Source organism: Diadema antillarum, unplaced genomic scaffold (genome assembly GCF_040938485.1).
Source record: "Diadema antillarum isolate AM-2024a unplaced genomic scaffold, OU_Dant_1.0 scf00000067, whole genome shotgun sequence".
NCBI lineage: Eukaryota > Metazoa > Echinodermata > Echinoidea > Diadematoida > Diadematidae > Diadema > Diadema antillarum.
The window spans coordinates 1383639-1407500 of record NW_027270956.1 but is presented as its reverse complement, the minus strand read 5'-3'; the positions used below and the strand labels follow the sequence as shown (position 1 = coordinate 1407500).

The 23862-nt window shown below is 40.2% G+C and overlaps 1 protein-coding gene across 1 annotated transcript in view; it reads right to left on the bottom strand.

Annotated features, from left to right (window-relative positions):
• Nucleotides 1-8424: 8424 nt before the first annotated feature.
• The window catches only part of LOC139716607 (uncharacterized), a 35139-nt gene continuing 19701 nt past the window's right edge, over nt 8425-23862 (bottom strand). Inside the window, exons 12-26 of the mRNA XM_071628134.1 lie at nt 23036-23188; nt 20879-21029; nt 20046-20239; nt 18604-18731; nt 17455-17528; nt 16307-16571; nt 15148-15717; nt 14218-14473; nt 13304-13737; nt 12800-12879; nt 12154-12261; nt 11155-11230; nt 10281-10425; nt 9371-9464; nt 8425-8609 (exon numbers count right to left, since the gene is read on the bottom strand). Coding sequence (XP_071484235.1) covers nt 8425-8609; nt 9371-9464; nt 10281-10425; nt 11155-11230; nt 12154-12261; nt 12800-12879; nt 13304-13737; nt 14218-14473; nt 15148-15717; nt 16307-16571; nt 17455-17528; nt 18604-18731; nt 20046-20239; nt 20879-21029; nt 23036-23188 — 2913 coding nt within the window. The remainder of the gene's footprint in view (nt 8610-9370; nt 9465-10280; nt 10426-11154; nt 11231-12153; nt 12262-12799; nt 12880-13303; nt 13738-14217; nt 14474-15147; nt 15718-16306; nt 16572-17454; nt 17529-18603; nt 18732-20045; nt 20240-20878; nt 21030-23035; nt 23189-23862) is intronic.

The window sequence follows — 23862 nt, the reverse complement described above, 5'->3', positions numbered from 1 at the left end:
GATGTAGATTATTATTGAACAATTTGGCTATAATATGGTATGATTAAAATAATCTCCTTGTATTAATTCTTTTCACTGAATATCATGAACACGACTGAACCCGAGCAAGCGGAGCGAGCGAAGGGAGAGGGGAGGGTGTGGGAGGGGGTGTCCCCCCTCCCACGGTGAGAACTTTTTGCATTTTGATGTTGCAAATGATGCAATTTGATGCATGTTTTTGCGCGTTTTATCGATGTGAAACAGTAACATTAGTGTAAGGTAGCAGTATATTTTGATGTAGATTATCATTGAACAATTTGCCTATAATATGGTATGATTTAAATACACTTCTTGTGTTAATTCTTTTCACTGAATATCATGAACACGACTGAACCCGAGCAAGCGGAGCGAGCGAAGGGAGAGGGGAGGGGGTGGGAGGGGGTGTCCCCCCTCCCACGGTGAGAACTTTTTGCATTTTGATGTTGCAAATGATGCAATTTGATGCATGTTTTTGCGCGTTTTATCGACGTGAAACAGTAACATTAGTGTAAGGTAGCAGTATATTTTGATGTAGATTAGTATTGAACAATTTGCATATAAAATGGTATGATTTAAATACACTTCTTGTGTTAATTCTTTTCACTGAATATCATGAACGCGACTGAACCCGAGCGAGCGGAGCGAGCGAAGGGGGAGGGTGTGGGAGGGGGGGGGGGGGGTGTCCCCCCTCCCACGTGAGAACTTTTTGCATTTTGATGTTGCAAAATGGTGCAATTTGATGCATGTTTTTGCGTGTTTTAACGAGTTGAAGCAGTCCCACTTGTTTGAGGTTGCAGTATATTTTAGTGTAGATTATTATTGAACAATTTGCCTATAAAATGGTATCATTTAAATAATCTTCTTGTATTAATTCGTACACTGAATATCATGAACGCTGTCTGTTCAGCAATCAAACAGAAAAAGCATGCACACGAGGGTGTAGATAGGGGCATATCCCCTCCCACACGAAGGTGATTTTGCGTTTTCAGACCTGAAATTCAGCGATCTGGTGCAAATTTTTGGTGTAATACTTTTTCATCGAAGTGTTAAAATCACGGAATTTAGCTCTTATTCCGAATGTGCACCATCTGTGTGTCAGTGTATAAAGTCTAGTGAGGTAGAGCTTAGGGGGAGGGGAATTCCGCCTCCCGCTCGCGGACCTTTTGCGTTTTTAGAATTGAAATAAAGCGATCTGGGTATAGCCACAGTCTACTTCTATGCATGGCGGAAGGGGGGGGGGGAGGAGGGGCGGGTGAGCAGGGAGAAGGCGTGGGCGAGTGTTATCTCCACCCTTCCCTTCCGATGGAGCTTTTGCCTTTTTAAGGTTGAAATTGAGATATCTCGTATACGCATATTTGATGGAATCAACATTTGGGAAATCAAAAAAAAAAAACTGATGGGGGGAGGGGACTGAGGGAGGAAAGGGTCGATTAAAAGGGGAAATTCCCCTTACACAAGAGGGAACCTTGAGTTTTTGGAATGTATGTGATAAGTCTTGTGCACTCAGAATTATTCATAATTTTTTTTGTAAATCTAAAAAGTGTACTAAGCTAGGGAAAGAGGCACAGAGGGGGGAGGGTTTGGGAGGGGGCTACCCCCTCCCAAGCACGAGAGATTTTGCATATTTTGAATTGAAATTCAACGATCTGGTGCACACTTTGAGTGAAATATTCAAAAAAATATCTTATTTGATGAAAGGTTGCAAAGGAGACCCGCTTCATGTGCATGCATACAGTATACATGCATTTTTTTTCCGCCTCCCAAATCCCCGGTCCAAATCTTAGGGGGGGCGACCGCCCCCATCGCCCCCCCCCCCCCCCCCCCCTGGCTACGCCAGTGAGCTGGAGGGAGGCGATTTTTCCTGCGCTCATCATGACGTATCACGTGATCCCTCTTCAGAATCAATCCGATTCTTTTTTTTTTTCTCGAGATATTGAGAGTTTATTCTAATGTATCCTATTCTATATCTAACTCTGAGGAACAGAGATATCGAAAACGGCTTGGTTTACAGTTTCCTGGCTGCCTAAATGCAGGTTTGCGCCAAAGACAAAAGAACCTGAAACTAGTTCACGTGATATGATCAACGATAGGAGTATAGTATACATCGAGTGTGTCGTCGATGGCAGATGTTAGTTGCGATCTAGGTCGATCGCACTGGCACTGACGTCATAGTGTTTGTAGTCGTTTGGCTATGGCGGCCTGATCTATCGACTGTGGATGCGACTGGCGCCAAGCTCATTGCGGATTTACGCGCGCCGTGGATTAAAGCTGATTGTACGGACGACAAGCTAAGCTAAATCTGACAACGTTCACATCTTCCGAAGTCCGTCTCTATTCCTAAAGCTACTCAGTGTTCACTCCCCAAGAGCTCCGAGTTTACTCCTCTTCCTCCGAATCGCATCTCTTTACCCTTTTAGCCATAAATCTATCTCAAAATATCGCTTCTAGACGTAAGAATGGTGTTTAATTTTACGGGAGGTTCCATCTTTAGTCGAAATTGTTATTCAAATCGATGAAATACCGGTTTTATTCCATAATATACTTTCCAAATTGATGCGTCATACACAATCTATAACCATTCTTTATCTTCTTTAATCATGATAATTGCCACTCCCTCATAATTGATTCTTAGATGTAATTCTTCCCTTCTTATCACGATATTGTTTGCTCTGCTCAGGAGCTTAAGTTTTGAAACAAATCAATAAAATCAAAATGAATAAAATCCTCCATAACATGTCACTTTTTTATTTGTTTTTATTTCCTTTTTTTTTTTGGAAGAGGTTTTCAAAACTCTCAAAGGGTTTTAATAGGAATTTGTTAGCAAAGGGATAAGAAAGGATGGTTTTTGATGACGAATATCCTTTTACAAAAAGTTCTGCTCTCCCCAGTATCCAATTACCTCTATACTGCAAAATCCTGTATGTCAATGGTAAGATGCTCTGTACTCCTTTCATCGATGCATGCATCAGTGGTTGTTATATTTATGTCGGGCACGCTTCATATCAACTTCCCACAAGCTCTCTGGTCGCCATGTAAAGCCTATTTGAGAAAGGTATGCATAAGATTTGTCAATTCACCCCCCCCCCCCCGCGGACCAGAGGTGGGGGAGGGAGGGAGGGTAGCTCTCGTGGACCAGGTAGGCTGGAAAGGGGTCAGTGCTCCACACTCCACCCCCCCCCCTCCCCCCGCCCGAAATATTTGATGGGAGTAATCTTTAAAGAGGCAGAACCCTCAGTCGACTTAGATTTCGTTGGGTTTGCTAATTTTTCTTTTCGATATATTTTATTTTGGGTACTCATGGAGCCAAAAGTGCGTGTGTGCATGTGTGTGTGTGTGGGGGGGGGGGTGCAGCCCCTCCCCCCCCCCCTTCCCGGTTCCGGTTTAAACGTATCCATACCGTTTGAGGATTATACCATCAGTACTTGTATGGGAGCAAGGGTCTCATTTTAAATATTCCCTTTCTCGCCACTCTCCATTTTTCATGTAGCTATGCACTTGAAGCGTTCTACTTCTTGCTCAACAGCTGTGACAATTCCATATAGGTAAATAGATATCATTATGCTGAACATTATACCAATAGGAACCGTGACCTATTTTCTATGACTTCCGCTATAAAAGCTGTAAGTACATCCGTTCTTGATTTGACGTCTAGCGCTGTACACACATGATAATGACTGATCGCTTTATTCCAGATGGCGTCGTAACATGACCTAGAAATGGCAAAACCAATTATCCATTTCCCCCCTCTCTCTCTCTTGCCGAAAACTAATGTTAATCAGTATCTGCCACGAGTCGACAATCTTTCGTCGCGAACCGCCGGGACTGTTTTCCTCACAGAGTAATGATTTTATTTTCTCACGCAACAATGAAAGCTTGTCTCTGTGAATTTGCGGAGATGAAAAAATATAAAAAATAAAGTCACAAAAATTTGGCGAACGCGAACAATTAAAAGAAATATGATCCCACAGAGATGATACGTTATGGAAACAAAAGGGTAAGTGTAGTTTACAGCTGCTACAGCCATGAATCAAGGGGAACGACTGAATTTAAAGTGGAAACCCAGTCTAAATATAAGATAGTCTGATAGGAAAGAGTAAAATATTACGAGTTCAATGGTAAAATTTTGATCGAAATCGGGTGATGAATAAGGAATTTATGACATTTTGAAAGTATGGTTTGTACATAAAGTTTTGAAATTTCCAGTTTTTCATTCGAACGCAATTATGCCCGAGGTTCAAATCTTGATATATCTAACAAATCATTATTCCGAAGTTATTCAGCCAGGAATAACATTATGCTTCAGACTTCAATGACAGAAACGTTGAACTTTCGTCATTTTTTTGTACACGATCAATGGAAAATTGTGAGGTTATGACATGGTCAGATCGCTCATGTGCATATTCGATCGACTCTACAAGAACTGTTTCGCAGAAATTAGCAAAAAAAAAAAAAATCAAAATTTCATTACCTCCTTATTTTTCTTCCGATTTCAGTCAAATTTTTTACCGTTGAATTTGTAAGATTTTACTCTCTTTTTTTATAAATCAAACTAACTAATTTTTAGACTGATTTCCCCTTTAAACATTGCATTTTGCATCCGCCACTGACAGCAGCAGCATGCATGGAGCTAAAGTGAAGTTCCATGCTGACAGAGAAAGAGGAAATGCCGAAATCAAGAGAACGCAGCGCGCAAGAACAAACCAAAATTAGAGAGAGAAAAGAAAAAAAAAAACGAAAGCAAAATTTCGCATCTGCAGTGATTGATTCAGCATGCTTGTTTGGATGCTGATATGCTGTCAGATCAGGCATACAATGTAGTTTAATATTAGAACGTCACATCCGGTCAGTAGCCGCGATCACTCATGTGATGAGAGCCACGGACACTGGATCGGATAAGTCATCTCTACTATCTTTAGAATTTGATTTCAATATTCTTGAGAACACTCCGTGTTTGTGATTAACTGCCGAGAAAATAATTAACCTCTTATTGCATACTGGCTACATTATTTCAAAAGACAGTAGGCCTATAATTTCAAAGGCAACAGTAGGCCCCTATTTCTACTGCTTCTATTGCTGTTCCTTTAGACGATGATGAGTTGTGTAATTGTTGCACAAGCATCAGAATGATGGCAATATTGTAAAGATATGAAATCATTGTAAATATCTTTCATACAATATGATAATCGTTGCTGTCGAAGCGATAACCAACAAATGAATGTAATAGACTGTTTCTGTCATGATTTACAGTATCTCGGATGTTTCTTTCCCTAAATCCTATACAATGCATTTCATTCACCTGCTCACTCCAACTACATTGTATAAAGTTCATTGGGCAGGAATTCACTTTGTTGTTGCCAGGTAAGGCAAGTCTACAGCATGCTTTGTGGTTGGGCAACTTATGTGAACAAAGCAGGCATAAAATTTGAGTATATTACTGATTAAACGGTTTATTTAACCGACAGGGAATAGCGCAGTAGTTGGCTTGAGAAGGTCTGGGCTCTCTCACTGTTCATCTTGTTGATATGCCGCCCTCTATGGTCACACTGTGTTTAGACTTTGCAAACAGGCAACAATAACAACAACGAAAAGATAGAAGATAGATAATGACACGATATGTTACTATTGTGTATTCAAATATTTATATTCATTTCCTCCCATACTTTGTTTCTTTAACACCAAGAATCTCTTTTTAATGAAGAATAACTGCATTAACTATGATATACATTCAAAGTAAGTGTGAAGACATGACCACGATCTATGCTAGATTGTCCTGGGGCCCGTTTTATCAAAAGGTATAATCAATTGAAGAGTTTGTTCACAAAAACCGATAAGTCCATATTTGCAACTGGAGATATTTGCGATTAAAGGTCAAGAAAAATAAAGAGAATAATAAGAAAATTTTTGCTTCTTTTGACCATAACTTCAAAAATGTATTGTTATATGTAGTGACCAATATATCATTTAATAGGTATTATTTTATACTTTATTACAGAGACCGTACTTCAAAATCTTCAAAAATGGACTTATCGGTTTTTGCAAACAAACTCTTCAATTTTAAATTTCCTTAACACACAGGCTGCCATAGACTTATGATTGAAATCAACTATACAATCAATTATAACTCTTCATAAAACAGGGCCCACTGGTACATCAAAGAGCACAATGAATGAGTAGTGAGAAAAATCTCTCTGTGGTGTACAAAATGTGACTTTCCATGATGTGAGCAAAGTCCCTACAAGTGGCACACACATACAAAGACACACAGACAGACAGCCAGACACACACACACACACACACACGCACGCACACAACCATCTCACATACAGAGCTTTGAGAAGCAAAAAGTGTCACAAAGAATAATTCCAAGATAATCATAATCTTTAATTTGCCAGTTAAATATTTACCTGTTCACATCAATATTAACAAATTTACAATACATTCTTTTTCCTTTTCAATTCACCAGATACGACACACACCATTATGTTCCAACTTGCCTTCAACTTTGACTCTGTGTCTTTGTAGATTTTTGAATGAATTGACTTTTCTCAAACATAATAACTATCATTAGTGTTTTTTGCAATTGTGCTAATCTGCATACTTTAATGCATCTACACTCCACAACCAATTTTCTCAAAACTTTTTCTAGGTTTTGGTAATAAAGCGGGACAAAATAGTATGTGACTGGAAAGCTTTAACTCTAGGGAAGTTAAGAATAGGAAAGTCAGATGACAAATGTTTATTAACAGCTGTATGTTACTGGGCCTTTTGCAGTGCTGGATCACACAGGACATGGTCAAGATTGACATTTGTGCAATTTCCAAGTTCTTATGACTAACACTCACATGCAATTTTACATGATGTTTTTTCTTGTTTGGGATATGCATTTTAAATAGCCAATAGGGAAGCACTTCAATATATTATATGAGTAAACTACCACTGGACCAACAACATGAGGTCCCCTCCAAAGATATAGACAGATAAAGGGCAACTCATCCACAACAATTTGCATATAAGACCAGGTTGTCACTTGAATGATAAGTTTGTGTTTTCATGAGAATCTGAGATAAGTGACAGTTTCCTCGTGAATCAAATCCCATGGATAAAACAGCTACAATTTGTATACTGAAGTCTTTACACACACTATACATGTCCATGTTTGAGCAGGTTTTTTTTTTTTTTTGGAGACAGTTTTAAGAATTTAACAGGCACAAGACTGCAAAGGGCCTCATTGAAATATCTGATGCAGCTAGCAGTAAGAGGGACTCGTCTTTATTCCACATTCTGGAACCAGTTTTACTACATAGCAAATGAAATATACAACTTTTCAAGTGGTTGCCTTTGCCATTGACAAAGAAATAATGTCCAACTGTTCACGAAGTCACAGTGATTATTGCAAGTGAAGTAGAAGCAACAATAGGAAGAGACTTCTAAATTTATCATAGGTAAGCGCAGTGAAGATAGCGGTTTCCACTTCACTTGAAAAACTGGAACAAGCTTTGTTAATGCAAAAGACTTGACATCTATTATCACCATTTGTCTGAATGTTAGGACTGCACTGCACAGCTAGACATTATTAAAGTCAGGAACTACCAGCGACATAAATTCTGACAGCCCTTCCCGATCCTGTGAGGAACTTCACAAGTGTCTTTCATTTCCCCTCACAATAAATGGGATCATCCATCAGTAGTAGACATTCCTATAATTTCACTCACTTTCGCCATGTTGATGATCAAACACACATGAAAATTATACTTCTGACTTACACGTTTTCTTCTGATATGTGACACAATGTGACTATAGTGGGTTGTGTAGCTGAATTCATACAAGCAGTAGGGGGCGCCAAAAAGATGCAGTTCAAACAGTGTTCGACACAAACATATTTCTCTGGTGGCCTGTTCAGGCCACTAAAATCTTTCAATCTCAAATTTTGGTAGCTCGAAAAGGAAACATAGTGGCCCAAAACAGAAGGAAACATAAAATCCATTTTGATCCTTAGTTGCCAGATCGGGCCACCAGAAGATAGCCATGTTGGCAGTTTGGTGTCCTGACATCAAGTTTTAGTGGCCACAGGCTACTAGGCCACTATTGATGTTGAGCCCTGATCGTAAGTGAAATGTATGTAATTTTTCGGCCACTTACTGACACTCACACATTGCTTTTTACATTCAATAATGCACCATGCACATTGCTTTCATATCAATCAGGGATACATGTATAAAAGTAGATCAATACTGGCAGGGATTATAAACCAAGCTGGTGAGAATGTGATTGGAGCACAGTGGGACCAATTGAGAAGCAGTCTGCTCTACCATGTAAGAGCAAGAGAAAGCATGCTACCCAGTACAATATCTGACATCTGACATCTGACATCATCACATCGAGGACTTATTTCAGGATTCAGGCGTGTCATCTGCCTGTCTTACTCCACCCGCCTCTTTTACTATCCCCTCCCCACCCTGACCTAGCTCCACCCCCTCCCCCTCCGCCTCCCCCTCCACCCCACCTGTCACCCCCTCTCTCCGCCATCCGCTGCTTGGTGTGGCTGCTTGGTGCCGAGCTGGTCTTGATGGGTGGGAACTGCACTCTATCACCTGAGTGGGACACAGACAGAGACCCAACTGTTAGCATTAACATACTTAGAACCACATACTGGAATATACTCATGCCTACAAGATGGATTATATCCAAGTGGCGCATCCAGGCGGGGGGAGCACCCGGGCGTGCGCACCCCCCCCCCCCTTTAATTTTTGTTGAAACAAAAGAAATAAAAAGAAAAAAAATGGGGGGGGCACGTACGCCCCCTTTAATTTTGTACAGACGCCCCCCTTTTTCAGAATTCCTGGATCCGCCCCTGATATCCTCTATGTCTACATGCATGTTATTGACTGGCAGAGGAAGGATAAAAGACTATTGTTCCTAGTGCAAAACACCTCAGTTGGCTATCATATAGAAGTGGGTCATGATATTTAATACCTATCTACGTAATGTACACGTACTTGTCTCTTCATGTCTCTTTATGTGCACAAAATATGACTCAAAATCACACTATAGGCTGATCTTTGTAATCATATGATCACATTAAAAATGCCCTCACTGGTTCTGAATCATACTGATATTCGATTTGCGCCTGATTATACTCCATACTCATGCAAAACACTCTAATGTACCAAAAGGAGGCAGTGAAACAATTTTCCAGTAGAATAAAGGTTCATGGTTAAAATACCTCAAACAGTAGACATTCATGGTTCAAAGCTGGTGGGGAAAGAAACAAAGCCTCATTCTATGATGAAAAACTTGAGGAACTTCTACAAAAGCACAAGGATAAATTTTAAGCCAAGCGCTTCATACAAACCTTCAGGTGATGAAAAGGAATGACTTCTCCCCCTGGCACTAAGCCCCCCATAGGAGGCGCTGTCCACAGATTGCACCTCCATGGCATTGGGGCTCTGCACAAACACAAAGGAGAATAGAGAAGAGGAAATGATAAAACATACGGAAAGAAGGGATTGGATATTCTGCTCCAGCAGTAATGAAAGGACCCCTGTGGTGCTTTCCTGTGAATAGACAGTAAACTGAACTGTTGTCAACATTACAGCGAGTACATGTTCCTTATAACATTTTACTTCCAAACAGCCTTCAATGTAAGATTGATTGGTCATTGTGACATCTGACAATCATGCATTCTTATCATCATCATCACATCACCATAATGTTGGATATTATTTTCCCACTATTATCATCTTAACCCATTGAGGACGGGCTAATTTTGCTACAACACGCATTTCCCATAGACCCCTAATCGAGTATACTCGGGACTCATCCTCAACAGGTTAACAGGGATCTATCATTACTATCTTTTTCCTCAGCATTATGTAGAGGTTATGTGCAATCACGATCATCACCATGATTGCCATTATCATTGTCAACATCATCATCATAAACATCACAGTCGTCATCGTCATCATCATCATCATCATCATCATCACCATCACAATCATCACCATTAGCATGGATCATTATGCCATCACCCTCATCTTCACCACCACCACCATCATCATCATCATCATCATCATACTTATCGTCATAGTAATCATCATCATAATAACTATCATCGCTGTTAATACCTCTTTTGAATCACTGTCATTATTATCATGATTATGGTCATGTTCATTGTCAAAATCACTACTGTATTAATTAACATCTGACTCCAGAGCCATCACACAACATGGAGATGGAAGAGGTCCACGAACAAAAGGACCTACCACCAGGCTGACCCTTGACCCCTGTATGACATCATGGCTCATGGCAGGAAGGTTGGGCTCGCTGCTGGCCTGGCGTTGGCGGATACCGTGCGGGTTGATGCGGGAGTCTGACACCACCGCATCGTTGACCTGAGAGTGCACCCACCTATGAGGGGAGAAGGAACCGGTGTGTGTTAAAGGGAAAGTCCATCTTAATATCATCATGTTGCTTTGTATGAGAAGAGAAATATCAGAAGAGCAGTACATCAGTGAAAATTTGGGGAAAAAATTTGACACACAAAAGAAGTTTTAAAGGGATGAAATTTAGTAAATACGGCAAATTAGCAACTCTCCATTCGGTTTGTACACAAAAAGTCAGCAATTTCATTTTTCAGGAAAAGCACAGATTCCATCAGCATGTTACATAATCATGTGAAGGGTAATATTATTCCCCCTGCTTTCTGAAAGAGGTAAGTCAAATGTTCATCCATTACCCTATTAAAAAATAATGAAAATATGCTGAATTTTCTTTCTATTTTCTTTATATTGTTGTCCACAATGATGTTATTAAGTGTAGTAGTCTCCTCATCCAGCAATGACGGCACCAAAACAAATTCATAACCTTTGAATCGATTGTCCGATTTTTCTCAAACTTTCACTGATGTGCTCTACTAATATTGCTGCTTTCACTCCATCCACATTCATATTTGGGCTTTGATCTCCCAATGTGGATACACTTTTTCTGTAATCTACTCTGAAAGATACCAGCAGTGGGGCTCGCAGTGATTCTGTTGAAACTTGCTATATCTTCTCTCTGTTCTGCCATGGATGTCACTGCCTGTTGGCAATCACTGATGCAGTCTTACCCACTTCAAAGCACTGATCTGTAACTTACTCAAAAGTCCTCTCTTCTCGCTGAGAATTCTCTTCCAGTTTGCTCCGAGCTTTCCTCTCAACCTCCTCCTCTCGGGCTGGAGAAAGAGAAATGGTTAGTTGAAATATTTGAATATTTGAAACCGTTGAAATATTGAGTGATGAATCTAACAGAGTTTCCGTGGAAAACACACAAAAAAAAACAAATGAACAAGTTAAAACATATCTCATTATGCCCCCACTATTATCCACTCATCAAAGTTGTCTGTGCAGTTGACCCTTTCTGAGCCAGGGACTTGATGTTCAATTGTTGTTTTCTGTGCCAATCTGCACTCAGAGCATACAAATGGTTAAAGAAAGACAGGTGCATCAAAAGATCCTTCCATATTGATTTGAAACCGTGTGAACTATTCTGTCAAGTATTGCAAGATTATCACAAAGATTTAAGCATGACAAAAGTGTGGCAATAGTTGTCATTTTGAGGCTCTCTCCTCATTGTCTCAGTCTTTTTACCAATTTCTCTTCTGATTAGATATCAATTTTTATTCATTTATTGCACCGGGTGCATGCCTTTTGTTTTATTTGGTTTTCTTTATTTTTTAATAAAAGAAATAAAATGAAAAAATGAAAGGGGGGATGCGCCCCCCTTCAATTTTTCTTTGTTTTTTAAAGTAAAGGATGCATGAAATCACGCATGAAACCGCACGATGATCCTTGTCAGCCAGTTGTAGTGGCACCAAAAAAAAAAAAATGCGTTCAAGCCATTTTTTTTCTTTCTTTGCTTGTCAGCTGATTAAACCCAAAAGTGGCACCACAAACTGTTTTGCTCCCCCCCCCCCCCCACTCATTTACAGAATTCCTAGATCCTCCCCTGCAATAGAAACCCAGACAAAGAAATCTGCATCTGCTCAGACAGGGCCATAGACCTGGCTGACTGGACGGCTACCATCAAAAGGTTTGAGGTTTAAACAAAGCAGAAAATATCCACCGACTGTCATTGAGATGCCTCATGGGTTTATACCTTGGAAGTATTCTTTTCTCTGGACTCCTTTCTTGGAGGCCACCTGGGTTTGTCTCGAAGTGGGTGACTCCTGAGCCTTCTTAATCTGCTGATAGCGCTGGATGGGATCTAGAATGGAGATAACAGAGTATTAAAATGAAGTATGAACACAGAAGTTTGGCAGAGTCATCAGCTTGTCAATATCAAGTCTTCAATATCAATGTCTTCATCGTTATCATCATCATAATCATCATCATAATCATCGACTCTAATTTTCATCATCATTAGCAACATTAGTATTATCATCATAGTCATTATCATTATTGGTTAAATTCATTGAATTTTTACAAGATCAGAAAGAAAAAACAATAAATTGCAAGTTTGAGATGGAAACATAACTTTCACTGTCTAAAATGTGTTGCCAATTTAATTATTGGTTGAAAGTTAAGATTTTAAGAGGCTTTTCATAATTGAATTACTACCACCAAAATAAATGATAGTATACAATTGTACATGTATGACCAATATAGATGTAGTGCTCGGATGAAAGAAAAACTTATTTTGATTATATCTTATGAAATGCTAGCAGTGTCAGACAAAAATTATAATCAAAAGATACAATATTCCACCATATTTTCTTTGTTTGTTTGTAATATGACTAAATTACCAAGTTTCTTCTTCTTGCCCTTGGCCATCTTCTTGGCTCTTCTCATCATGAGCTCTGCAGTTGTGCTGTCTTTAAAACCCCTGCAGAAATGACAAAGACAGCGTGTTTCACATCTGTGAATAACTAGTATTATCATCATCATCTATCCGACCAGATAAAGAACAGTACATACCATAAGCATTGCAACCATAAGACAAAAACAAGAGTGAACATTACAAAATGATACACTGTACTGTACATGTAACACAAAATGATAAGAGGAAGAGAATGGTGACAAAATGTGGGTCAGGGCTCACAAAAGTAAAGACATTTACTACTGCCTATAGGCATGTGAACTCACACATGTTGCCCCCAAGGATTCAGTGTATGTGAAGAAGTTTTAGCAGAACACATATTTAGTTGCTCAAGTTTGGGTACCACTGTGTACATTAGATAATAATATGTGACATATTATAGGTATGTTGTGCCCAAATGATGTCCACTCTAAAGGACTTTGAATCTTACCACTCTTCGGTCAGCATTTCCTGCCTAGCTGACCGCTGGGTGCGAGGGGTCCCCAAGCTGAGGATGTCGGTGCTGCCCAAACTGGACGGAGTCGTGGGAGGGAGGGGCGGCTTCGTCATGACCAGTCCTCCCCTACCCTGGGGAGGTGACATCCCATCCCTTGTGCCCTGGGGTCTGTCCTCCTGATGGTGGAGCAGCAAGGGGGAGTTGGCCCCCCGCCACGCCTGGCGCGGGGGTCTGGGTTGGGGCTTCTCTGGAGAGAGGGGCTTCTTGGGGGCGGACGGATGGGAAGGCTTGGCCGATGATGGGGGTGATGGTCTGTGCAGGGAGGCTGGGTGTGGTCTGTTGGAGGGGGTGGTGGGAGGGAGGGGTGGGTACTTTGACACCAGGCTGGGCGTCTCAGAAGGTGTGGTCCATCCTTTCTCAAGGATTTCCTACCAAGATAATGACAACAATGGTACAAATATGTTTGGAAATAGTGCCACAAAACAGAACCATAACCATTTCACGTTCTTTTTTTTTTTTTTAGCCAGTCACTTGTTACCTTTACTTAGATGGCCCCAATGCCTAACATTGGAGGATTGTTCAACTGTCATACCTCTGAATTTGAAAAACAAACAAACAAACAAACAAACAAACAAACATGAGCATGAGCTCAAACAAAATACAGGAAAGACCATGTACACTAAAACCATCATTTAAAACAGACATGAATAGGTCCGGGGAAATGAGTTACTGGGACAGGGAAATTTTTGATTTGACTCACTGGCTATCAACAAAATCTGTGATATAAATTGTACGACAATCTCAATGTGCAAAATAAGAATATAATATATCTCAACAGAGGCTTTTGTAAATTTGGCCTGCCTCTAATGAGGTACAGCTGTACATGAAGAAATCCCTTCCCTTCATACCTCATTGAAGTCGAAGGACTCCAGATCCACCTCCCCGTAATCCTCTTCCTCAGTCACGTCCACCGCTCCACGATCCTTCAGCGCCACGCCCTCCCTGACCCGCCGCAACCTCTGCCTGACCCGATGACCCCTCCACGCGGACTGGATCTTCACGGCCGCCAGCCAGCGCTGCGTGCCGACGTGGATGTCCCGCCGCAGCGAGAAGCCGCGCCAAGTCGCCTGGATCAGGGTCGCCGCTCTGTGCGCCAGGCTGACACTGGGAGCAAAAAATCGGAGGAATCGTGAGAATAATAATGGGGACAATAATACCTAATCATGATCATCCAGCCCCAGGATTTGCCACAGCATTTAGGACCACTCTCCTCTCTAGTTACCTATCTATTGTGAAATTTCATGCCTTTTTGAGCATACTGTTAGTCCATTATGTGATACCGTATCAACAGTCCATCTAGGCCATTTTTAACCTACCTCTGAAATGGCATCCATGTGCTGGCATAAAATGTTAAAAAAGGAATGATCGATTGTGTCATCTACTCTTGAGATATAACAAGAGCGGTATCGGTTCAGCATCACGTTCACAGATATTACCTAAATTGGATCGACTTTCTCTAAAAAACTTCCTCCAAAGGGTAATGACAGCATTAGGCCGTCCTCAACGGGCTAAAAGAAAGGCTGTAGTTGGTAGAGTAAACTCATATACCAGGCAGTTACCAAGTTCCATTTACAGTATTACATATTTTCAAAAAACACTTTAACATTCTATTTACTTTGTACAGGACGCATTCTGTTTTTTTTAGGCAGTGGGTTAATGCCTGAGTGACCTCTGACCTAAGCTCTCTGCAGCTGTATAAATGGTTATTGTAGAGCAGACTCAGTTGCCAGGCAATTACTTAATTGGTTCTTTTAATAATGTGAGTGATGGTGGCTGACCTGTCTGACTTCAGCTCTCGATGCAGCGCCTTGGAAACAGTCTGGGCATCTACGATCCTGCGCTGCTCCCCATGTTGAGATCCTGAATTCACTGCACACCCCTCCTTCCCATGGAGTGTACCAGCATTCTGCTGGTCACCTGACTTGCCAGGATTGTCACCTGACCTGCCAATATTGTCACCTGACCTCACAGTTGTGGCTGCTTCAGATGCTTCTTTGATGATCCCTGTCACTCTATGCCTAGACTCATCTGCAGACTTATCATAGGTTTCCATGCCCTTGTGACTCCCTTTCTGTGTGCTAGACCAGCTCTCTGCTCGATGACTCTCCTGGTGACTAAGGCTAGCCTTTTCTGATGGCACCATCACAGCCCTTTTGTCTGGCTCTGAATGCAGAGATTGTGAAGCTGAATGTTCGGAGACGTTGGCGCTGCAACTCTGGACGGGGCTCGTCTCGCCGTACTCATGCATGTAGCGATGGTCCACGGCCTGGGTGTGAAGCTCCAATAAATGGCGCCCTCGCATCTCTGCGAGCTTCAGGGCAGCTCCTTGCTCATCCTTGTTTACACCGCTGAACATGAAAAACACAACAAACATACTATTCTTGCATTAGTTTGCAACTGAATGCGTCATCTTGTTGTCTCATGTCGCATTGCTCACATCATTAGTTTGTTCTCCTTAAGAACTAGCAATAATATCTAAAGTCACATTTAAATAGATTTGTATGACACTTCCCAGAATGCTCTCTCACTTCTTTCTCTTACATTTTTTTGAGATGATGATACCTGTGTATGTTGTACTTTCAAAGTAGTTGCATCAACCAGACATGCAGCAACAGAAATAATTATACATCACATCATGATGCCTGTATAAATGGAGATATTTCAAGTCAATTAATACATTAAAAACAAAAGTAGCACTCAAAGAAAATGCCTTTCAGAAGTATAAGAAGGACAACTTGTTGAATAAAGTTAATGTATTTTTTCCATCCTTCAACCAAGAATTCATGGCTTGTAATCTGAAGATTTAAGATTTCATATCTCTGAAAATCACTGTCTGTCACAATGCTTGATATTCAAAATTACACTCTGCATGTCAATCTTCAAGATTGATAATCCATTTACTTTCATCGTGCTATTGACTCTTCTAAGATACCATACCTGATTTCCACTTCATGTCTCGCCAGCAGAGCATCCTGGGCGGCGACCTGCGACCTGCACATGACCTCAAAACTACTCGGCCTTGGGTCAGTTTCCTGACCTTTGGCACCAGAGGTCACTAGGTCAGAGTCCAAGCGCTGGAGGTTGGGTAGGGTCAGGAGGAGGGAGCTTCTCAGGTGTGGCTCCTCAGTGACAGCGTTGCCTGCAATGCTCAGGGTCTTGAGGTGCCTACAGCCTGCAAGTCTTGGTTCAAGGCATTCCACATCTGACAGGAAGAACACATTAGTATAATTATTATTATTTCTATCTTTCTGTGATATTGATATTCACATGATTGGATAGAATTTTCAGTAGCATGCTGCATGGGGCGTATGCATGTTACCTACCCAAAAAGTCATCAGTCACTAGTAATACTCCTTGCACAGTCATAATCATATATCCTTCCACTTGACAATGTTTATACATACATTGTGTGATGCTCATTGCTATAATTAAAAAAACTTATACTGTAATTCATATTTACAACTTTATTCATAAAATGATACCTCTCTACATTCTTGGTTTCTTTCCTTCTTTAGACACCCCATTACCTATTTTGTGTTCCTCTTGTAATCCCTAAAGGTTGAGAATTCAGAGTTCAAGCTCGATAATCAGTGATACCTGTGAGGTATACATTGTTGAATTCATATTTGGATCACTGTCCCTATTGAACTGTGAGAAGTTGTTTCACTGTCCAAATTAATGACAACGGGAAAAAAATGCTGGTTTTCATAGTGCTTGTAGGCAACTGCAAAGTATTATTATCATTTTTATTATTATCATTATCATTATTATTACTATTATTACTATCATTATCATTATTATGATTATGATTATTATTATCATTATTATTAGTAGTAGTAGTAGTAGTAGTAGTAGTTACGGTAGTCGTAGTAGGTTAGTAGTAGTAGTATTTATTTATTTATTAATTAATTAATTAATTTATCTATTTATTTATTTATTTATTCATTTATTTATTTATTTATTTATTTCTTTATCATTCATTCATTTATTCATTTGGTATATCAGTAGACAAGGTGAATGCTCAGCAAACTGCCATATTTCATTACTCTTTTGTTGTTCTGACTCTGTTAGGTTTTACTGCTCACCTGAAATGAAATTGTTGCACAAGCTGAGATGGCCAAGGAGAAAGAATGCCTTCATGGGAGGTATTTCAGACAATCTGTGAAAAAATAAAGAGAAAGAAATAAAAAAAGTGTACATCATTAACAGTAAAACCAGGACATGGACTCTCTGCTTACAATTGAATATGTTAATCAAAAAGGTCTTTGCTTCCCGACACTCTTCAAGAATCTTCAAAATGAGTGCACATTGTGACTTCAACATTTATTCAAAATGCCATCTACATGTAGGGCATGGTACCGGTTACCATATCGAAATGTGTCATAAAGGCAATGTGACGTCCCTGACGATGTCATGTGGGGTATATTTTGCAGGTGTGTCGCCATGTAGGGGTGCAAATATAAAGTGCTGAAGCATGCTATGTAGGGTCTTATTCTGAGGTGTTGGGATGCTGCAGGTGGGTGGCATACAATATATTTGTCTGAGAGCAACCTCCTTGTAGCCTTCCTCAGAACATGAGAGACTCTGCAGCTCTGGGAATTGACTCGTTCCTTCCGCAATCCTCTGAGTGCCTCCAATGCCCCCAAATGAAATTTGTTTTGAAGGTCAGCAGAGAACAGACAGGTTGATAATCCAGCTGTGCGAAAGCAGTCAAGCGGTACATGTATCCCCTTCCCATGGTTAACCATACGCAAAATATCAATCAGGCTCGAGGTATGAATAGAGCGTGCAGTGATGGACTCACAAACTCTTTTGTTGTACCACAAAAGAGGTACATGTACGGGGTCAGCGAAGACAAAATTTTACTGGTATTGCATCGCAGTTTGCTATACATTTTTAAACAGCTGCACACAAACTTTTTCTCTTTGTAGCAGTTTTCTTCCATAGAAGTGTACAGGATACCATTTGAAATATCATTCATCGCCTCAAAGCGCTAATCATATATGATTTCGAAAATTATTCCCTGGATAATAAAAGAAGAAATTCTAATCTTCCTATAAAAGCCAATTTTCTGGGCAACATAGCACAAATAAATATGAATTTAGGCCACGAATGTAGGCACTCTTGTCTACATTTTGGGAACCTGATATACCCAGGTTCCTGTATATCAGTTGATGTCACAGGAAGCTGGTATTCCAGGTTCCCGTAAGGAACAGGTTAAGAGGAAAACTCACCCGTTCTGACCAAGGTCGAGATGCTGAAGGAGGGGCAGCCACATCTGACCCAGGGGTGCGACCGATGAGAGGCTGTTACCGGCCAGGGAGAGGAACCGCAGGAGGACATTGTTGGTCAGCTTCGGCACCTTCCAAGGACAGGAAGAGTAAAACCATACACCGGAATCAATTTCTACACAACTTCTTGATACACCTCTCACATTCTCTTCACAAATACACTTGCTCGATGCACCATAAACATACAGTCACCTAAACACACCTTTACCACTACATACAGTGTCCAAATTAAAATTTGATATACACTGACCAGCTACACCTTCTACATACACCTTTCACATATATCTTTTAGACACACCTTTTCCACTACATACATGTACACCTCCCAAATTAACCTTTGATATATACTGACAAGCTACACCTTCTACATACACATTCCATAAACACCTTCCACATACACCTTTTAGACACACCTTTTCCACTACATACATGTACACCTCCCAAATTAACCTTTGATATATACTGACAAGCTACATGTACACCTTCTACATACACATTCCATAAACACCTTCCACATACACCTTTTAGACACACCTTTTCCACTACATACATGTACACCTCCCAAATTAACCTTTGATATACCCACGGTACACTGACCAGCCACACCTTCTACATACACATCCCCAAAACACCTTACACATACACAAGACAGATACACATCCAGATTTGACTTTCAGATACATCTTCCCTGACACACTTTCAAGATACACTTTCAAGATACAACATCCAAATTCACATTGAGATTCCAGATACACAAGAAAGATACACCTTTGAGTTTTACCATACCACTCTATAAAAATTTACAGGATCTCCATATTAGGACAATTAACCCCAGCTAAATACTGGTTAGCGATAATGTTAGAGTAAAGATTAGGGTTAGGGTTAGGTTTAAGGTGTAGAGTTTGAGTTAGGGTTAGGGTGAGGATTACAATGTAGGTTCAGGATTTAATTAGGATTAGGGTTAGGGTCAGGGGAAGGGTCCGGGGTAATTGCCCAGGGGGGTAATTGCCCTGGACCCCATCCAAATTCACATCCAGACTCCAGATACACAAGACAGATACACCTTTGAGCTAGCTATACAACACCACTCTACCAAATTTTACAGGATCTCAGGTGTCCAATTGGCAAAAGGGCGTAAGATGATTTTATAACCTATTGATTCAGGAGTTACCACCTACTTCCAACAAGTACAAAGTAAAAACATTGATTTTATGTTGGACACAGACAAGTGCAAAGGCAAGTTCATGTTGGTCACGATGTATGCCCTCTTAGTGACCTCTTCCCTCCCTTCCCCCCTGCTCCCCCCCCCCCCCCCCCACTCCCCCCCCCCCAAAAAAAAAAAGAACTATAAAGTTAAGAATCAGCACAATTAAAAGATGACCAACCTCAGTGATGGAGTTAGAGCTCAGGTCCACCCTCTGCAACAGTGGACACTGGTCAAGCCCCCGGACGTTACTCAGGTGGTTGGCGGAGAGGTTCAGTTCTTGCAGGTGCACAAGCGAGGGCAGGCCGCTGGCATTGACCAGCTGGTTGTGACTAAGGTCAAGATGGGTCAAGGACAGGAGAGTCTCCACTCCAGCTGAGGAGAAAACAACAAATAAATAAGTAAACAAATAAATGAATGAATGAATAAATACATAAATAAATACATACATAAATGAATAAACAAACAAATAAATACATACATACATTGATAAATAAATAAATAAATAAATATGACAGAAATTAGTTGTGTCCCCATATTCCTAGCTTTATCTTCCAGGGTACTTCCATGGCTTCATATTTTATTTTTCCACTACATCTTGTATCATAATCAAGGGTTAAATCTCTTCACGAACTTATTTTAACATTAATGTACTCTTACACCTAGTTTGCACCTGATTCTGCAACATATTTCCCTGCATATGCCATAAAATAGTTTGTGGTGATTTCTGTTTTATGAACTTCGCAAATTGGCTGAGAAAATCAGACTACACTGAAATATTGCCTCCTAAAACAAAACTGATTTTCATATTGTCTGTAAGGCAGATAACCTCAAACCTTTGCCTATTGAAAAAGGATGCTTATTTGAAATTCTTTTTCTGTCACTAGGTCATCATCTCATGATAATGATTGGACAAGTCCTCACAAATCAAATAAGGTAACTTTATAGCCTCATGCAAGCTTGATACAGAAAGTATGATTGTAATGTGAAGAGAGGCTTCGGGTCATTCCTTACCAATTCGTGTTATCTTGTTGTGACTCAAATCCAGCTTTCTCAGGTGGTAACAACCCTCTAAGCCTTGGATGGAGGCTAGCACATTCCTGGCTGCGTTCAGACAGGTGAGGGCAGTTTTGTCTCTGCAGCTTAGACTCTCCACCTTGTTGTTCTGGAGAAAATGAATATATACAGAAACATATGTGTAGCAAGCACCCTGTGCCACACAAGATGCTGTTAATAAAGACTAGCAACAATAAACAACACAGCATGATACTGAAGCAGTCTGGTCAATGAGGACTACATAGTGAATACAATATAGGTTTTCCCATCCATTTTCGCACTTTTGTCATTCAATTTCAAAGATTTATTATTCAATTTCGTCCCGAGAATCACATGGAACGCAAATCCTAACTTCAATTTCGTCAATTGTCATTGTAAGTCGTTTTTCGTCAAACATTTTCGTAGACATAGCATTCAGAATCGTCAACTGTCATTAAACTTCATCCCTCCCGCTGACGGATCGCAGAATGTGAAGATCGAATTCGTTTTTATTCACACAATTTCATGAATTTTTCATTCAAATTAGTCAGATGTTGTCGATTCTTTATTTTGATGGTGAACATACTTTAAGCCGACATATTTTTACTTTCTCTAGTAAATTGTATTGTTACACATTATTCCCTAACCATTTGCTTAGACAATACACACGAAAAACATGACTGCCAACCAAAATTGATTGAAGGATAAACGACAGTCAAAGTCATAACCCAGGACTGTATATCAGTGTCAACTTTTGAACTTTACCTCATAATGTTCAGGTTTTCGCATTATAATGCACGAAGCAAACTTTAAATTTTGTACCCTGGAAAGCAGCAAACATAATGTTATCCATTCTTTGACATTAAACAGGTTACAATTGAAGAGTTTGTTTGCAAAAACCGATAAGTCCATTTTTGAAGATTTTGAAGTACGGTCTCTGTCATAAAGTACAAAATAATACCTTTTAAATGATATATTGGTCATTACATATAAAGGTATATTTTTGAAGTTGTGGTCAAAAGAAGCAAAAATTTTCTTATTATTCTCTTTATTTTTCTTGACCATTAATCGCAAATATCTCCATTTGACAAATATGGACTTATCGGTTTTTGCAACCAAACTCTTCAATTTTACACTTAAATTTTGTCTTTAATCATGTTTGCCTAGAAATTGTTTGTGAGTGTTTTCGTTTGCGAGACGGTACGTCTGTTTGTATCAGTGTGTACTCGGAGTGCTTGTGTGTGTGTCTGTACCTGTGGTTTTGTGTGTGGGGGGGGGGGGGGGGGAGGGACACTTGTGTGTATGTTAACTCCTGAATGTAAAATGTAAAACTGGAAACTGGAAAATCACACCGGATAGAGATATGAGACGAATATGAATGAAAATTTAACGAAAATGATTGACAAAAGACGAAATCGATCCTGCTGTTTTGAGTGCTGCGAGTGAGACTGACGAATTTGAACTGTAAATGGCGAAAATGTATGCCAAATGACTAAATTGAATGGACTTTATTTGAAAATGAACGCCGAAAGACGAATTTGAAAGTAAGATTGGCCTATTCCTGACATCCTGCAACGAAATTGAAGTAAAAATTTGTGAAATTGAATGAAAAAAGTTTGAAAATAAATGGGAAAACCTAATATCATTTTTTCTTCATATGATGATAAAATATCTTGCAATTTCAAATAATTCTGAAAATTGCCCAGGAGATAAACTACATTCCTATTAAACTTATGTACACGAAATGAATAGCAATTGAGCCAATATGACAGAAGTGCATAAGAAAAGACTAGAAAGTACATTGTAACTTTGATGTCAACATTTTGATGGTCAAACGTCTGACATACAAATATTCCCTATAGTTTATTTAGCCTCATAACATCTTCACACTTGGGATTCCTAACCCATTGAGGACAGACTGATTTTGCTACAACATGCTTCCCATAGACACCAGCTCCAGTATATTCGGGACTCGTCCTTAACGGGTTAAGCGATGTCTCTAACGAGTTTACATATTCTTTTAAAATTTCATATTATGACTCATAAGGTAATCTGCACAAGATATTGCACATCCTAGCTGGATAAGATGTGGAAATGCTTGCTAAACACTGTTGTAGCTATCAGCATTTAACTTACTGACACATCAATGAACAAAATGTTGGAGCATCCTTCTAGCGACTCCAGAGCGGTGGCACCACAGTTGTTCAGACTCAGACACCGCAGCCTCGGACACTTGGCCAGAGACGTCAAGGAGCATCCAGGGAGGTCGCAGAGCTGCACCGTGGTAACCTAGGAAATGGAGGAAAAATGATTTGAGGGATGGAAGATTCCGGGATTGTTGACATCATAATGTGGGCTCATCAAATCTTTCAACAGAGCACCTTACTATCATCATATTCTTAACCTGTTGAGAATGAGTCCCAAGTATACTCTGGCAAGTGTCTACAGGAAATGCATGTTGTAGCAAAATCAGTCCGTCCTCAAGGGGTTAAGCCTTCCTCATAGTCTCCCTATGTCATTTTCCTCCTCCACTCTCCTCTTTCTAGGGTCTTCTTCAGGTGACACAACATTTGCCAGGACGACAAATGCTCCGGTCTTACGTATTTTCTCCAAGGACTAAGGCTTAGTGGGAGGGTTCTGATAGGGCTTGACAACAAAGTTTCAGCCTTAGTAAACATTTGAAGGGAGGAAGAGATTTTCCATGAAACAGAGAATTCCAAAACTCGAAAGAAATCCGTGTATGTCACAATTTCCAAGTCGCTGGAAGCACAATTTTGAGTGGTGCGGAGCAGTAAAGCAAGCTGTTAAACAGGAACTCGTATTTTGGACTTATTTCTCCCTACTCGGAAGACTGACAATACCATGACCTGGTGACACAAGACCTGTTGGTGCCTGGAGAACCTGCTGTGGTGATTTTTATATTACATTTTTAGTACATTTTATCCTATTGTTGCTCAATTCTT